The following is a 19246-nucleotide window of genomic DNA, read 5'->3' as shown; positions in this document are numbered from 1 at the left end:
TGAGGTAAGAGATCAACTGAAGGACTTGTATGCATGCATATAAGCATAACCAATGGACGCAAGACACTGGAGGGATGAGGGGAGGGCATGTGCTGGGGGAGTAGGGGAGGCCAGGGGAAGGTCAATGGGGAAAAAAAGAAGACATAAGTACTAGTATTTGTAATACTTCAAACAATAAAATAAAACTTTTTTTAAAAGTATATTTTTTAAAAAAGAAAATAAAAATGATTATGTATTAATAAATTCACTATATCCCTGTGACACATGGAGATAGCTCTTTTCAACAAAAAATTTAAAGAGTATTTCTTTTTTTAAAATATATTTTATTGATTTTTTTACAGAGAGGAAGGAAGAGGGATAGAGTTAGAAACATCAATGAGAGAGAAACATTGATCAGCTGCCTTCTGCACACCCCCTACTGGGGATGTGCCCGAAACCAAGGTACATGCCCTTGACTGGAATTGAACCTGGGACCCTTGAGTCCGCAGGCCGATGCTCTATCCACTGAGCAAAACCGGTTATGGTAAGAGTATTTCTTGAGTTATTTTATGAATATGTTTTAAGAATATCTGGTTGTGTTTATTGAGAGCTTTTATGTGAAGGTTTCTTTAAGATATCTGTATACCTACCAATAATCTTCTTTAAACTCTTAATCCTAGTGCATTCCTTAGGTGTTTCTCATTCAAATCCTTGCAACGAGTTTCTTCTCCTTTGATGAAATTAGTCAATAGTAAAAAAAAAAAAGGTATTGCTTTCTTGTTGGGACTATGCTGTCTCTGAGCTATTTTCTTCAAGCTCTTCTATGGGTTGAGACTTCTCTGTTCAGACTTGTCGAACTAGTTTCATTTCAACTACTTGTAATTTGTTTCCTTATTTCTTGTAGCTGTAGACCTTTAATACACGAGAGATGTCATATAGTTGATTAGAAAGTCGAGTTCAGTGGGTGCATGCTTCCAAGATCATATCTTCCTCCTGTAGATGATGTTTCGGTAAGTTCAGCTTTGTTTTGTAAATGGCTTGTTTGCTCTGCTGTGTGTCAGTGGCTAGATTTTTGGTGTGTCAGAGGCTCCTGTGAGGTGTCCTCAGTGGACTGAATCTCCATTGGATTTTGTGAGATATCTGAAATTGTTATAACAGATGAATTAATCTCTGTATTTGAAATTAGTGTTTTTGTATTTAAAAGATCATTGTCAGCATTATTGCACATTGTGAATTTCAAATAGTTGGGATTTTAGAAGTTAATGAAAACTATATTACATTGCATCCTGATTGATTCTGATTTTGGGGTTAGGAGAAAGGTGTTCATTTGTTTTTTAAAAAACCTGTTAGCAATCTGACTAAATTTAGCTTCTATGGCACTTTCCCTTTAGCTGCTTTTCCTTGTACTTTCAAGTCAGTCCCTGGGAACTAATGCAGATTGGGAGGTCAGTAACTATAGAGGCACCTGCCTTCATCATAGAACTGTCAGGACTTCTTGGGGGAAGAAAGAAAACAGGAGACCTGGATTGGGGAAAACATGTCTATTCTCTTAAAATTTTTCTATTAAATATTAAGAAAAAAGAAAACTATGATTTCAAATTTTTTGTTTTTCAAATGGGGTTTGCTACATGCAGAGGAGAGGAAAAAGTAAGATTTTTGATATAACTTTATACACATTTAAAATAGTGACTTTCACCATCCATGATGACAATAATACTTCACCATTTATGCCATCTCAAAACATTTGTATTTATGTTATTTCATTTAATAGCCAGGACACTGTTGTGAGATCAGTAGAACAGGTATTGTTAACTCTGACTTTAAAGAGAAATCTGAGGGAAACAGAAGTGAAGGAGCCTCCCAGGTCTATGGAGCTGTGTAATGACAGAGCCCGAGAGCTGCAATGCACAGCTCCTCAAGTCCAGTCTTCCCGGACTCCTGCAGACGCTCCCGGGGGGCCAGGGTTCCAACCGGGGAAATTTCAGAGATGAGAACTTGACTCTAGATTGGCCACTTAATTAATGAACTTCCCTCGGCTTCCTTCCCCACTAATAAAATCCATATTTGTATCAGCACTTTAGTGAGCACATTGCAATTGTCAAAGGGTCTGAGATCCTGAGAGCAGGTCTATAAAGCTTCACACATAATCGGCACTCCATAAATATTTGGTGAACACATGAACGAGTAAACACATGTAACTGTTTAGCATTAATGTTTTGCTTATTAAAATTTATTGATTTTGAAAATGTATATCCCATTTCATTGAAAGCATGATGTTGTAAAGCAGTAGTTCCAACCTTTCATATTTCACATTCCCCAAATTATTCTTTTAAGAATATGAAGTCTCATGATTACAGATACCCAAAATCATTTTTTTCTAATGAATATCTGTGTATATGGGAATGTGTTCAGTTTTAGGGAAGTAAATTACAGGAATAATTTTGGAAATCAATGCTTTTGTTTAGGGCACCCATGACATTTGTTGTTAAAGAAAGGAGACAGTAGGAATCATCAAAAGTTTATGGTTCCTTTAAGATAAATTCAAGGAACACTAATCCAGGATTTAGAGGATTTGTAGGAGGTGGCAGGTCACACTAACAGGTGAATCTGAGGACTGAGGCAAAGCAAAAGCTTAATAATTTCAGGTATCCCCACTTTTCAAAAGTTCATGCTATGCCACTTCACTGTTACAAAAAAATCTACATTAGTATCTGTTTTTGTTAATTGAAAGAAATCCAAAGAGGACTTTCGCTTTTATAAAAAAAAAAAAAGAAAGAAAGAAAAAAAAACTACGAAAAGCGAAAATAGCATTCAGTGTTTGTTTTGCAGTGAGCTATACAGAGGCAGCAAACCGTGAGCATTGAAGGCATCATCAAGCTCAATCTAGTTTATACAGGCTACGTATTTATCACTATCATTCCTGTTCTTACTACATGTTAGTGTTACTTTAAGTTGTGTGTGTTATTTGGTATGATCTGATAAGTTACTTTGGGGATCTGGGAATGCACGAAAATTTTTCCATATAAATTAATGATAAATGTTTCTTCCCTTTATACCACTTATGCTTACTAGAGGTTTCATAGGAATGCTCCACTTCCAGAGAGTGGGGGAAGCCGTTGCCATGACACGCTATATCTCACCTACATTAAATCTACAATACGTTCTACAATCACACTCACTATTCCTACTTCCCAATGAACAAGAAATACAATGGGAACCCTTGTCAAAATATATTTGACCCATATCTTCACTGTTTCTGCTCTATGGAACCTTAGGTCTCTTCTCTATGGATTTAGTGACCCTCTTCTCTACATCTCAGAGATATCTTTAGTGTTTGAAACTTGCTGTGAATATTCATTTGCATTTGCCTTTCACAATATCCAAACCCCTACTCTTCTTTAAAAATGTATTAATTGGGAGAATTACTCACTTAAAATCTCAGTTATTTCCCTTGCACAAATAAAATACTAAATGACTTCATCTGAGATTGTTGTCCTTTTCCCATAAGTCTGCATCTCCCTCTCTTCCTATAGCACATTATTTTTGGCATTGCTAAATAAATGCAAAAATTAGATTCCTCCTCTCCATTTTTATTCTTTAGAGAAAAAGGTAGTCCTGGGAAAGTCTTTGCTAACATTTACATTTTATATTTTAATTTCATTCTGAATACTTATTTTAAACAATTTGTTAATTTGCCAAGCCCACTCTCTAATATATTTAAAAAAAACCTCTATCTTCAGAATTAAAATCAAAATAGTAAAGTAAAACCTTCATGTTTCTTACTGATTACTAAGCATTGTGAAAATTATCCATTTTACTGTTTTTTAATTCTTCAGCAATTTCATAGTGTTTAGATACTGTTAGATACTATTATTATCTCCATTTCATAGATGAAAAAGTAACTGGCCATACACCATCAAAGGTAGTAAAGTGAAGAGTTAGGATTTGAGGCAATCTGGAATCAGAGCTTAACTATTAAGATATTCTGCTTTTCCTTTTTTTTGTTTTCGTTTTGTTTGCTTATAATTTTCAAGCAAAAATAACTTTTGTTTTTTAAAATTTGAATAAAAGATCCATATTGCTAGTCACTCAAAACTCCACAAAGCTGTGGCAACAACTATGTGAGATAACCCGTACGAAAACACCTGACCCACAGAATAAGTTTAATATGTGCTAGAGTCCTTCATTACTCGCTTCATTGCTTCACACTTCTGGGCAGTATTTATTGTCACGGTTTTAAGGTGGGACAATTGAAATTCAGAGAAGTCATATAAATTTCTCATGATACATGTTAAAGAGTTATAAGCGGGGACTGAGGCCAAATTCTTCTACTCCAAAAGACAGGGCCATATCTGCAATACAGGATGCCTTCCGAACATTTGTCGGGGCAGGTGAAGACTTAAAGGAATTTTTAAAACCTTTGTCTCAGAAAAACTCTGTGTTTTTCTTCACTTTCACACTACTGCCACATTCACAACACTTTGACACCGGCTGTGTGGGGCTTTCCCCCAAACAATTCTGGAGCACCAGCTGTCCTACAATTCAGTTCAGTTCTGACACTAATCAGAATTAGCACAGATCCCTTGGGTGAAGGGCTCATTCCCATTAGACTACCCTTGCCCCACTTCAGATGCCAACTCCTCTTCTGGGTTTCTATACACTTGTTTTTTATGCTGCTTGAAATTTCACACATTATTCATTTGGGTTAATAGGAATCCTGTTCTGGAAAAAAGAAAAAAAATTTCACTCTCAAAGGGAAGTTTGATATCTCAGAGAAAGATGGGATTCTGAGTACTAGTGGCCAAAATTAGATTATCATTCTGCCCACTGACTGTATATACTGAGCAAATTATTTGCCTGTAAAATGAAGATAAATAACTCTGCTGACAAGAGTCTTTAGAGGATGAAAGATTACAAGATATCAACAACTCCTACAAAGTCAGCACTTAATAAAAGTCAGCTCTTGTTCTTATTACTTTTAGTATTAAATGGTCATTCTAGAATAGTCATATGTTAGGTCCTCACAAAAGGATGCTTTTCTGTAAAAAATGCCTGATATTAGTGGCTCAGAAGGAATGATGATTTTCACTGGTGAAAGGAGAGTTTGGCACTTTGGTTCTATAAGAACTTGCCTCCAGAGGTGGGAACCAGGCTGGAGAAAGAGGAGCAGTTTTCTGCACCAAATGGCTCCCAGGAAGTTAGTGCATTTAGCACCTTTGTTCAGTTACATTAGGAGTTAAATAGACATCTAAGTTGGCCTGGGAAGCTAACCGATAATTTCTTTTAAAATCAGATAGTATATTTTACACTTCAAAACTGTCTTTATGAAGAGTTACGAGACCATAACCTATCTGTAAATTGGTGCTTGTAAACAATCACATGTCTCTATCTGCATTTGTGTAAAGATACCACGGTAAACAATCACATGTCTCTATCTGCATTTGTGTAAAGGTATCATGTTTCTACGGTGGGGCCTTGACTTACGAGTTTAATTCGTTCGGAGACTGAGCTCCTTAAGGAGCTCGTTAACTCAAATTACTCTGTCAACTCAAAGCAAAAAACCGGCCGAGAGACAGCTGGTATCTCAAAAAACTCGTTAGTCAGGACACTTGTAAGTCAAGGCCCCACTGTACAAGGAAGCAAAAAGCCCTAGCTGGTTTGGCTCAGTGAATAGAGCCTCAGCCTTCAGACTGAAGGGCCCGAGGTTTGATTCTGGTCAAAGGCACATGCCCAGGTTGTGGTCTCGATCCCCAGTGGAGGGTATAAAGGAGGCAGTCAATCAATGACTCTCTCATCATTGATGTTTCTATCTCTAAAATCAATAAAAATATATTTTAAAAAATAAAGCAAAAAATATTATTGGAAAAGGAAATATTTGGAACTTGTAGAAAAAATTATAAAGGGCATGTGGTTGACTGTGGAGTAAGCCAAAGTTGCTGCCTTCAGGGAAAGCCTTTCTAGAAAAAGGTAGATCCATGTGGAGTGAGTTAGCCTTTTGCTAACTCAAATATATAGAACTCACATATATGAAAGTCCTCAGGTTACAGCATGGTTGCTGAGGAAATGAATATCCCAACTCTGATCATTAACAATTCATACTGCTCTATATATTCTTCAAGACACATATCTTTCAGTCTGAAAGATTGCAGAAAGCAAAATTACCAAATTATTCAAATTATCACGTTTTCATTGACATCTTTGGAAAAATTATGCCATGAATATACTGAATAACCAAGCTTAATGAAGATATAATGAGTATGAAAAACTGGATTTCATTGAATACAGATTGCCAATTAGGTCATAATGAGGGATTAATTTTAGCTTTCTTTCCATTTTAATTTCCAAGGGTTCACATTGCATTCCCCAAATTATTGCTTGAAAAAATATCCCTTAATCTTCTAATTGCATGCTTAACATAGAATTCCATTGTAATGAGATAATTCTTCACCACCCCCACAATTAGAGATTTAAATCTCACATGCTTTTTTATGAAGTCTATAGATTTCTGTCCATTTTTATCGAAGTCATAATATTTTGTGATAAATTTATATGATTCTTAGTCCTTCATGCACATATTCCTTCTCCTATTTATTCAAACAAATATAGGTGCTGCTGTGAAGGAATTTTGCAAATATAATTAAGGTCTGAATCAGTTGATTTTAAGATGGGGAAATTATTCTTTGTGCCTAACCTAATCAGGTGATACCTTAAAAAAGGACAAGCTCGCCCTGGCCAGGTGGCTCCATTGGTTGGAGCATCGTCCCAGACACCAAAAAGTTGTGGGTTTGATTCCTGGTCAGGCAATAGGTTGTGGGTTCCATCCCCAGTCATGACACATACGGAAGGCAACCGATGGATGTTTCTTTCTCACATCCATGTTTCCCTCTCTCTCCTTCTCTCTCCCTCCTTTTCTCTCTCTCTCAAATCAATAGAAACATAGCCTTAGGGGAGGATTTAAAAAAGTATAAGGCTCTACCTGAAGAGAAATTCAGAATATCAGAGAGATTTAAAGTGAGAGAGATTCACCACCACTGGCTTTGAAAATGGAGTGGGCCAAATGGCAGAAAGATTTCAAAGTTCATAAAACTCCTTGAGTTCTAACCTTTTTGTTTTGGTTCTTCTTTTGTGTGTTTTTGAATGACTTGGAGACATACTGATAAGATTCTCTGAGAAAATGAATGGTCAAATATATAAAGAATAAATGAGTGAGTGACTAAATAACTATATAAATAATAAACATATTTAAAAATTAAAATGCAATCAATGGAGATGCAGTCTGGCACTGAGAAAAAAAATGGGTTGAAGGAGTGAGAATTCATGAGTTTAATATTACTGATGGTTCTATTATATTGGATAATGACTTTTTTGTCTCTGGGCCTCAGTTTCCTCATCTAGAAAATGCATTAAATTATACTAAGTAGTCTCTAAGTTCTCCCTCATATTTGAATTTTTAGATTTTAAGCCATTTAAGAGACTAAGTGATGTTACTCCCCATGGACCTTCTGCTTCCTGCTTCTATCATCTTAGCTCTTGTCCATCAGAGGACACACTGCCTTTCCACAGCCAGTTAAAAATAAAAGATAAAAAGTAAATGGAGTAAGATATCCTTCTTTTTTACACTGTATAAATGTACCACAGTTTTTAATCCACTCATTTACTGATGGGCACTTGGGTTTTTTCCTGATCTTAGCTATTGTAAATAACACAGCTATGAACATAGGGGTGTACATATTTTTTTCTGATTGGTGTTTCTGGCTTCTTAGACTTAGCTATTGTAAATAACACTGCTATGAACATATGGGGTGTATATATTTTTTCTGATTGGTGTTTCTGGCTTCTTAGTATAGATTCCTAGAAGTGGGATCACTGGATCAAATGGCAATTCCATTTTTTTTTTTGAGGAATCTTCACACTGTTTTCCACAGTGGCTATACCAGTCTGCATTCCCACCAGCAGTGTACTAAGTAGAGTTCCTTTTTCTCCACATCCTCACCAGCACTTGTTTGTTGATTTGTTGATGGTAGCCATTCTGGCAGGTGTGAGGTGGTATCTCATCATCATTTTAATTTGCATCACTCTGATGATTAGTGATGTTGAATATATTGTCATATGTCTCTCGGCCATTTTTATGTTTTCTTTGAAGAAGTGTCTGTTCAGGTCCTCTGACCATTTTTTAATTAGGTTGTTTGTTGAGATGGATGAGTACTTTATCAACCTTTGAGAAATCATGGAGGGATGTGAGAGTATTATGCTAAGTGAAGTCAGCCAGTCAGAAAAAGATAAGTATCACATGATCTCACTTATATGTGGAATCTAATGAACAAAATAAACTGATGAACAAAAGAGTTCCAGAGACATTAAAGCAAGTAACAGACTGACGTATTTAAGAGGGAAGGGGGAGAGAAATGGAAGAGATTAATCAATGAACTTATATGCATAGCCCATGGACAGACAATATTGCCGGGAAGACCTTGGGAGGAGGTGTGAGCGGGGTAGAGTGGGTCAAAGGGGGGGGAGGAAAGGGCGACATCTGTAATACTTTCAACAGTAAAGATAAATTTAAAAAATGTAAATGGGATAATAGATTTGAAATTACTTTGTAAACTCTAAAAGGGTAGACAAATAAAAGATAATTTTTAAAGTACTGGAGAAAGAAGAAATGGTCCTTTTTCAAGCATGCATGCTACTTTGGACCACACTGTTAAGGGAAATCAGATCTGGCCACCACAGAGAGCCATGAATAGCCTCTAGAAATAGAAAACTGAAGCAATATTATGGATTCCCAAATTTTCATCTTTTCCACACCTCCCCTCACACCAAGATGACCTTGACCAAAATGGAAGACAAATACCATCTTGCTGGGAAAGGTAAGCTAAAGCAGCTTGCACTTACTCAAGGAGTATCAGAAAGCCTGTGACCATGACTATGTGAGAGTTACTGGTGAGTTTTCCTTTATGCAGAGCAGTAGGATTTGGCACCCGAAGCCGAGATTTGAAACCATGGATGATTGCCCTTCTCGTTGTGTTATTGCTGATTGTGGTGGCAGTGACCATTGGTCTTCTGGCTCACTTCTTAGTCTCTGGTAGGTAAAGTTATGGATTTCACTCAGTTTGAGTTCATTTTTCTGTCAAGCTTCATTCGCATACATGAATGTAATTTCATCCAAAAGACATTTGTGCTTTTACCTGTAAATGCCCACATTCTGAATATTTTTATTTATTCAATTATTTCATCAACAACTAATAACTGAATGCCTATTATATGCAACTACTTTTCTGGGTATTCAAGATAGAGCATTAAGCGAAGCAGACCAATTTCCTATATCCTTGGAGCTCACAATCTAGTATTCTTTTGAGAACTACACAAAAGATCAAAGATATTAATCATAATACATTCTAATCTTCATTGTACATTCAAGGGAAAAACTATGATAAATTACTTACTAAATTAGTAACTAAAATTGGCTCTTTTACTCATAATTTTTCTGTCCACCAACATTTCAAAGCTAAAAGCAAAGCACATGTCCAAGGAAATGATTAATTTTGAAATGACTGGTAAACTATAAATATGACACAATGTTTTTACTAATTTTTAGAGAAAAATTTGCACTCTCCAAAATAATATTCAGGGATTTTTGTATTGCCTGATATATTTATAATCACATAAACAATGCATTTTAGAATTGCCTCTTCTAACATTGCATTTTTCTCTGCACAGAGTAAAATCCATTTACATTTTTTGACAAATCTCTACAATGTGACTCTGACCCAGGTTATGTGATAAAACAAATAGTTCAGGTTGCTAACTTGAGTGGTCTTATCTGCTGTCCCTTTCCTCAGACTTGATGAGGGACTGAAGACTCCATTATGAGCTTTAAAGGGCTTAAGAACATAGTTCTGGGTCCAATATAACAATCCAACCTATAGTTTACATGATGGCAAAGAGTTTTAGGTCAGTTAATTTCATTGCACAAAAACTCCTTCGCTATGATTAAAAAGATTGATAATTGTGGATTGTATGGATAAACATCAGGGGGTCTAAAAAGCATTCCATATCCAGAGATGTCCCACTTAGGAGAGAGACTATCCTGAGATCCCTGTTTCTTTCCTAGCTCCATGGAAAACCCTCATTGTGTCCTGTCTATGCCAGGCTCCCCGAGGAGAAAGGTTGTTTTGTGGTTGCTCTGTTCTCAATTTCTAACTCTCTCATAGCTTTCTTGCCCACCCGCCCTCCACCTGGACGCTTTCCTCCTGAGATTACCAAATTCCTCAGTACTTCCCACAGTTCTCTGTGTTCTCTCCTTTCTTACTGATTCATCCCAGTTTCACACTGTTCTCACTACCAACCTGATAGTGTTCCCCTGCCTTTCTTTTCATGTATTTCTTAGTGTTCTCACATTACAAATTAAAATGTATAAAGATTTTTATTTGAAAAAAATTAATTTAAAATATAAGTGAAAACATAAAAAAATTTATTTACGTCTACTTCCAGTAGAGTATACGATGGCATACACTTCACCTCAGCAAGGGGTCATATGGTAATTAAACGTTCCAGGACTAGAGCCAGACTGTCCGGGTTTAAAACCCAGGTAGGTCACGCACCGCTTCCATAGCATAGAGCAAGTTTCTTAACACCAGTGAGCCTCACTTCTCTCATTGGTGAAATGGAGGTGATTATAATCTTAGAGAGCTGGAGTGAGGAAATGCTACAGGTAGAGTGCCGGGAATGGGGCGTGGCACATAATAGGCATTCAATAAATATAAGCTGCTGTTATTAACCAGCGGTATTAATCATTTTCACTGTACTTTTTATTAAACTAAACTAGAAAGGCTCTCAGCAATATATTCAAGACCATATTAGCCTCATTATAGTTGGATTCTGAATTTTTTTCCAAAACCACTTAATTTTCTGCTTTTCCTTTTCACCGCAGGCCAGAAAACGGAGTATTATCATGGTGTCTTTAAAATTTTAGATGTACGAACCAATAGTGATTCTGGACACAATGGTGTATACCAACTGAAGGACTTAAAAGAGATAAGTGAAAACTTGGTAAGTCAGACACAATTATTTCTATCATAGGATAATGCAGGTGGAAAGGATTTTGTAGCTCATTTCACTCAATATTTTTCAAAACCTAAGTTTCAGACTACCTGCACCAGAATCATCGTGCAGATGCCGAGGTCCCGCTCCAGACCCACTGGATAGGTGTCTGATGGGAAGGGCAGGGCAGGATAGGGGAGCAAGGGCGTCAGCATGTCTAACAAATGGGTCGTCCTGTTTAACCACTCTTCCTGACTCAACTACTTCATTTAAAGGTGAGAGAACTGAGGCCGTAATATTACCTAAACGGGAACGCTTAACCATGTCAGAAGTGGTTATTTGTAAGACACATGCTTGTTTTTGGAGACCACATTTTAAAATTTTAAAGATTTTTAAATACATGAGGAAAGATGATCATAAATATTCATTTTCTCTTACATAGTAATAAAGTTAAAATACCCAGGCTTATTACAATTTAGTTCAATGAAATGCTAACACATTTTTTAAAACTAAAATTAAAGAATGCTCCTAAAAGGGAAAAAAAAGTAAACTTAGCTGTCCAATAATTTTGCTCAAGATACCTTGAACCCTTACTTAAATGCTAAGCTCAAGTTAACTTTCCTGTTAACACAGAAATACAGTTATTTTAAAGATGTAAAAATAACAGTTGTATTGATTTGTTTTAGTCAAAGAACTTTTATCCCTCTCAAAACATTTTCTTTTTTCCTTCAAATCAATTTTTATTTTTTCCATATCACCATCCAATCTTTGTCCTAGGCATTCTCAATTACAGCATATGGTAAATTTAGAGATGAGGTTTATAATGTATGTTTTCAATTATCATTAAATCATGCATACTTATTCTATATTGAAGTTTCATTCCCCCAAATCAATAACCATTTACAGATTGATATACATCCTTAAATTCTTCTATATTCTTGACACCTTAGAAAATAGAATTTGTAATCAGTTCTTGAGGAATGACAGTTAAAAACTATATATATATACCCTAGTACTCCTTTATTCCTCTAATCCTGAGAAACTCCACATAACTTCCTCAATGAAAAATATGAGTATACGTAGTGAAAATGGTATACAAATTATTTGAACAATGGGAAATTTATAGTAAGTATTGAGACAGTTAAAAATCTGTGTTTTTTATTTTATTTTATGTTTTCTTCTCAACATTGTTGTTGTTGTGTTAGGCTAACTGAGATATTGTCTTTATTGAAGTGAATGGACAAGAATGCAATAGATGTTTTAAAAGAAAGCGAAAGAAATGATAAAGTACACCTATAACAGGAACTGTGTTTGGAAGTAGACTTTTAGGTTTCAATACAGAATTCATTTCTAGGAATGGAGAAGCCTTAGAGCAGTGGTTCTCAACCTTCTGGCCTTTTAAATACAGTTCCTCATGTTGTGACCCAACCATAAAATTATTTTTGTTGCTACTTCATAACTGTAATGTTGCTACTGTTATGAATCGTAATGTAAATATCTGATATGCAGGATGGTCTTAGGCGACCCCTGTGAAGGGGTCGTTTGACTGCCAAAGGGGTCGCGACCCACAGGTTGAGAACCGCTGCCTTAGAGGCAAAGGCTAAGTTAGGTAATGACACTATCATCCTGAGTACATGCAAGGCCTTCTCTAGGCATCACTATATTTTTTCTTTATTGATTAAGGTATTACATATGTTTCATAAGCCAGTCAGAGAAAGATAAATATCACATGATCTCACTTATTTATGGAATATAATGAACAACATAAACTGATGAACAAAAACAGATCCAGAGACAGAGAAACATTGATCAGACCGTCAAACCTCAGAGGGAAGGTAGCGAGGGTGGGGGCAAGGAGGAGAGATCAACTAAAGGACTTGTAGGCATCACTATTTATGATTCTTTATTCTCATAGTACACTCCCATTCATCTCCCTCTGCAGGTGACCATTCTGTATTTCATGTGTAGACTTTTGTTTGTATTTATTTTTTGCAAAAAATACTTTTTGTTGTTTTGTATGCACATGCTTTTAATTATTCTTTGTGTTATAAATCACTTGGCTTAGTCAGGTCTGGCTGCTTCCCAAAGTACCACAGACTGAGTGGCTTATAAAGAGCAGAAGGTCACCTCTCACAGTTCCAGAGGCTGGAAGCCTAAAGTCGTGGCACCAGCATAATCAGGTTCTGTGAGGGCCCTCTTTCAGGTCAGACCATAGACTTCTTGGGGTATCTCACAGGGTGGAGAGCAGGGAGCTACACAGCCCTTGGAGTCTCTTTAGTCAGGGCACCAATTTATGACCATTTATGACCTAATTACCTCCCACTATCTTCCCACTTCCTGATATCTTTACCTTGGGGGTTAGGATTTCAACATATGAGTTTTGGGTTAAACAAATATTCAGTCCACTGTATCACTTTTTGTTTCATAAATTTTTACTCAGATGTGTTAAGATCTCCCTATGCTGTTAAATGTGCATCTAATTAATTGCTCTTAGCAGCTACATGATGATTCATATTATATACCGACCATGTTTTACCTCCTCCCATTATTCCAAGAAATGCTGCACTAAACAGCCTCCTCCTTATCCCCTTATGAACCCATGCAAGTTCTTCAGGAAGCAGAATTACTGGGTCATTAGGTTTGCATACACTTAATTTAACTAATTGCTGTTGGCTTGCTCTTTAGAGTGACTGCATCAGTGTGCACTCCCATCTGCAGTGCGTGAGGATCCCCACGTCCCAACATCTTTGCTAACGCCTGGTATTAGTTAGCTTTCTCATTTCTGCCAACCATTAAGTTGTATCTTATTTGTGATTTAGTTTGCATTTTTCTAATTGCTAATGAGTTTTAGCATTGTTATATATACTTGTTAGCCTTTTGAGCTTTCATTTCCATAACCTGCCTGTACCTTTCCTTTGCCTATTTTTCTGTTAAGGCTGTTTTATTTTATTAGCATTGCTTTGCAGGAGTTCCTTATGTTGCGATGCAAACAATCCATTGGTTACAGACATTGTACTTATTCATTCTGTCTTCTATTAATTTGGGCCATGCTTCCTAAAAATACAGATTGGTAATTTTGAAATAATCATATTCATCAATTTTCTTTGCCTTACTGTTGTGTTTTTAAAAGTTTTTATGAAGTCATTTCCTCTTTCTAATTCTATATTAAAACATTCTACTATAATTTCTTCTATTAACTTTATAGTTTGACAGTAGGTCTTTAATGTATCTGGAGTCTACTTTTGAGTGTGATGTTAGGTAGGAACCCAGGTGTTATTCTCCATAGAGTGAGCCAGTTTTCCCAATTGATTAAAACAATCTGTTTTCCCAACATATGGTACGTTATTCAGCTCTTTACATTTCTCAGCATCTGAGTCTTGCAAGAAAGGAAACATGATCTGTTCCCTAAAACTGCTCCCAATCTCTTTGGAGAGATGAGAGGAACATGAAATTGAATAGCATGACACGATATAATTAAGGATTAAATTGTATGTTGAGGAAAGAAGTACAAAAGAACTTCAAAGAAGAGGAAGATCAACTAGGGTTCCCATGGTCTGGAAAGGCTTTGTATTGTTGTAGCCCTCTTTGAAGAAGACTGGTGTCCCTTTCCATCCACTCCCCACTAAGTTACCCTAAGAATTACAGGAAGGGTTCATGCCTCATCCTGAGCCACTCCTATTTATTGTTGTTAAATTCCAATGAGTAAAACCAGATTCTTCTCTCTGCACCATAGGGGTGCTCACTAGACAGCCAGGACAAACAGGTTGCAGTCCTGTTCTTCCTCATAATTTGAGATTTAACTATTTGAATGCGAATGGAGATGTAAAAGTAAAATGAATTCATGCTCAGATACTGCTAAAACCCATCCCAGTTCCCTGAGATAGTGGCACAGACATGTCTCATCTTTCATATAATTCTTCAGAGAAGACACCAGTAACCAGAAACCAGTAATTCATGACACTCCCAAATGGATAGGTCACTTTCATCATTATTATAAGTTTGAGTAGTGTCACTGACAGAGGGAGTACTTTATTTGGAAAAATATATTTCAGATATATCAAGAAATACTTTTAAATTATAAGGTCATTACAAATAACACCATGACAATAACATAGCTAACATGTATTGAATGCTAAACACCACATTAAGCATCCTATGTGTCATTTTAGTTAATCCTCAAAAAACAGCCTTATAAGGTAGGAACAATTACTATCACATTTTTACAGATGAGAAAACTAAGGTACAGAAAAGTTAATTTACTCAAGATCACACAACCAGTAAGTGATATAGTTGGGACTTGAGATTACATGTTCTTAATAAACTATCATCCATAAGAATCATCTATGTGATTTTCTTTCCCATCAACCATCCCATAAAATACCAGAAATCAAGTAATTATTCCTGGTACATTTGTCTCTCTCAACTATACTATTAACATGGGTTAGTGATCACCATCTGCATTAGCACAGGCAACAGTTGGGAATTTTCTTATTGCGGTTGTGTCTCACCAAAAAACAAAAACAATACTCTACTCCTATACCCAAAGCAGTTCTAAATTTTATCTTCTTTGTACCCAGGTACACTAAGAACAGGGCCTGAAATGATCCTCAAAGTATCCTTGAGCTTATGTGTCTAGAGTTGTAGTGACAAAAAAAAATTGGAAACAGAAAGTGATGCAAGGAGAGGAATATAATTAGGAGCACTCTGTAAATGAATTAGAAGGCAGAAGTGAGATTTGGCTCAGATCAACACTGAAGCAGGAAGTTCTTCAGAGAAAAGGCAACTGTGTCAAGGTACACTTAAACTTAACAAAGGAATTAAACTATTTAAAGTTTGGGGTTGAATAAGGTAAGAAAGGTAAAAGACACCTCATGCTTGGTGAAGGGCTACAGCCCTATGCCTAGAGAGAACAGATTGGATTTGGAAACTTTCAGAAAAAAATAAGCAGATGTTACAAAGAATCTTGTGTTCAGAAGTTAGAAAAATTGGATGTAGAGAGTGGCTGAGTCCTTACTTGAGAGCTAAGACTTACTTTGTTTTGTAATTAAAGATTAGGCATGATGAAAGAGGAAGATGTGTAACACTACTTCTACTTTCTATGTCTTTAATTTGAATCCTGAAAGAAAAGGCTAGTTGTTGTATATTTCGTGTCAAATCTTCAATATAACACTGCAAAGGAGGCATTATTATCTACATTTTACAGATAAGAGAATTAAGCCTCTGAAGTTAAGGTGCACAACTAGGAAATGATAGAGGGGAGATCTGAAGAAATATAGGTCACTCAAACATAAGCTCTTTTCTCTAAATTGTTCTACTAGTCAAGAAAAAACTCAGCTAAGATAGACAGCTCAGTTCTATATAAATTTTTCTCTCATATAATATTTAAGTCCATAAAGATTATAAATCCTACATAATAAAAAGCTAATATGCAAATCAACTGAATGGTGGCACGACTGGTTGCTATGATGTGCATTGGCCACCAGGGGGCAGATGCTCAATGCAGGAGCTGTCCCCTGGTGGTCAGTGTGCTCCCACTGGGGGAGCGCCACTCAGCCAGAAGCCGGGCTCATGGCTGGCGAGTACAGCAGGGGTGGCCTCTCCTGCCTCCGAGGCAGCGCTAAGGACCCCTCGGAGGATGTCAGCCTGCTGGCTTAGGCCCGCTCCCCAGGCAGACATCCCCTGAGGGGTCCCGGACTGCAAGAGGCCACAGGCAGGGCTGAGGGACCCCTGCCCCACTGCACGAATGTCATGCACTGGGCCTCTAGTCTAATATATGGTACTAGATTACTTTTAGTTATGCAACACATGTGTTTAGTTATTATATAAATATGTCTTTATCCTTACTTACTTTGCTTCCCTGTATCAGTTTTTATCCAGCTTTATTGAGATAGAATTGACATATAACATTGTGTAAGTTTAAAGTGTAATCCATGTTGATTTGATACACTTATATACAAGATAATTATCACCATAACAATATTAATTCTTACAATCCATGAACATGGGATATCTTTCATTTGTTTTTGTCTTTTTCAATTTCCTTCATCAAAGTCTTATAGTTTTCAGTGTAGAGATCTTTCACCTCCTTGGTTAAATTCATTCCTAGGTAGTTTATTATTTTTGATGCTATTGTGAATCAAAATTTCTTTCTCAGATATTCTGTTGCTAGTGTATAAAAATGCAACTGATTTCTGTATGTTGATTTTGTGTCTTGCAACTTTACTGAATTTATTGATTAGTTCTAACAGTTTTTTGGTGGAGTCTATAGGGTTTTCTATATACAATAGTGATGTTTCTTCTATATACAATTTGTTGAGAGTTTTTATAAAGAAAGATGCTACATTTTGTTAAATGCTTTTCCACATCTATTGAGATGATTATATTCTTTCTGCTAATATGTGTATACATTATTTATTAATTTGTGTATGTTAAACCATTTTTGTATTCCAGGAATAAATCCCACTTCATTATGGTGTATGATCCTTTCAATGTGCTGTTGAATTTGGTTTAGTAATATTTGGAGGGGGGGGGGCGGAATTTTTGCACTAATATTCATCAGAGATACTGGCCTATCATTATCTTTTCTTTTTTTTAAAAAAATATATTTTTTATTTCAGAGAGGAAGGGAGTGAGAGAGATAGAAACATCAATGATAAGAGATAACCATTGCTCTGCTGCCTCCTGCACACCCTACATTGGGGATCGAGCCTGCAACCTCGGCATGTGTCCTGACCAGGAATGGAACCGGGACCTCCTGGTTCATAGGTTACTGCTCAACCACTGAGCCATGCCAGCTGGGATAGTTTTCTTTTCTTGTAATGTCCTTATCTGGCTTTGGTATCAGGGTAATTCTTGCCTTGTAAAATGATTTTGGGGTTATTCCTTCCTCTTCAATTTTTTTGTAAGCATTTGAGAAGGGTTGGTATCAATTTGTATTTAAATGTTTGGTAGATTCACCAGTGAAACTATCTGGTTCTGGGCTTGTCTGTTTTGGGAGGCTTTTGATTACCCATTAAGTCTCCTTATTCATGTTTTCTCTATTTGGATTTTTCTATTTCTTCATGATTCAGTCTTATTAGATTGTATGTTTCTAGGAATTTATCTATTTCTTCTAGGTTATCCAATTTGTTGGAATATAATTGTTCATAGTAGTCGTCTGTGATTCTTTGTATTTCTTTTGTACCAGTTATAATGTCTCCTCTTTCATCTTTGATTTTATTTAGTTGACTCTTCTCTCATTTTTTTAAAATTTGTTTAGGCTTGTCTATTTTGTTTATCTTTTCAAAAAACAAGCTCTTAGTTTCCTTTATCTTTTCTTGTTATTTTTCTAGTGTTTATTTCATATATTTCTGCTCTGATCTTTGTTATTTTCTTACTTATGCTAATTTTGAGGTTAGTTATTTTTCTTGTTCCTTGAGATGTAAAGTTAGATTGTTTATTTAGCATCTTTTTTTTCTTAATGTAGGCATGTCTTGATATGAACTTCTTTCTTAGAACTGTTTTTGCAGCATCCCATAAGTTTTAGTATAATGTTTTTTCATTTTTATTTGTTTCAAAATATTTTTTTGGATTTTCCTTTAACCCATTGGTTGTTCATAAATATGTTGCTTAATTTCTACATATTAGGGAATTTTCTAGCTTTCTTCCAGTTGATTTCTACTTTCATACCATGATAGTCAGAAAATATACTTGGTATGATTTCAATCTTCTTAAATATTTCCTAAGATTTGTTTTATGACCCACCAAATGATCTATTCTGGAGAATTTTTGTGTGCACTGGAGAATGTATTATTTTGCTGCTATTTTTAGATATAATGTTCTGTTAGGTCCATTGGTCTGACATATGGTTGAATCCAATATTTCTTTGTTGATTTTCTGCCTGGATGATCTATGCATTCTTGTGTTGTAATGTACCCCACGAATCACAGAAGGACGCCTCAAGAAGTCGAATTAAAGAGTCACATTTATTGCAATCCGGGACTATGAGGGGCCATTCCCCAAATCTCATAGTGATAAGATGGTGGCAAAGCCAGACTTATATAGGCAAAGATCACAAAGGTATTGATTACAACTCAAGGTTTAGAATGAGGAACCTGGTTCGCAAAAAAGCAGTTTACAGAAGCAGAAGCAGCATGTTATCTAAATTACAGTTTTGGGTCTCTGGACCTCTGACCTTGGGATAACTGTGCTGTCCTTCCCAGGTAAAGGAAAATGTGCTTTCTAAGAC

At 36.1% G+C, this 19246-nt stretch overlaps 1 protein-coding gene across 1 annotated transcript in view; it reads left to right on the top strand.

The window, feature by feature from the left end:
• Positions 1-898: 898 nt before the first annotated feature.
• Positions 899-19246, top strand: part of TMPRSS11A (transmembrane protease, serine 11A) — a 44300-nt gene continuing 25952 nt past the window's right edge. Inside the window, exons 1-3 of the mRNA XM_014541792.1 lie at positions 899-989; positions 8940-9061; positions 10910-11028. Of these exons, the coding sequence (XP_014397278.1) occupies positions 979-989; positions 8940-9061; positions 10910-11028 (252 nt within the window). The 5' untranslated portion in view covers positions 899-978. The remainder of the gene's footprint in view (positions 990-8939; positions 9062-10909; positions 11029-19246) is intronic.

This window comes from Myotis brandtii, unplaced genomic scaffold (genome assembly GCF_000412655.1).
Source record: "Myotis brandtii unplaced genomic scaffold, ASM41265v1 scaffold28, whole genome shotgun sequence".
Lineage (NCBI taxonomy): Eukaryota > Metazoa > Chordata > Mammalia > Chiroptera > Vespertilionidae > Myotis > Myotis brandtii.
This window is presented reverse-complemented; position numbering and strand designations above follow the sequence as displayed.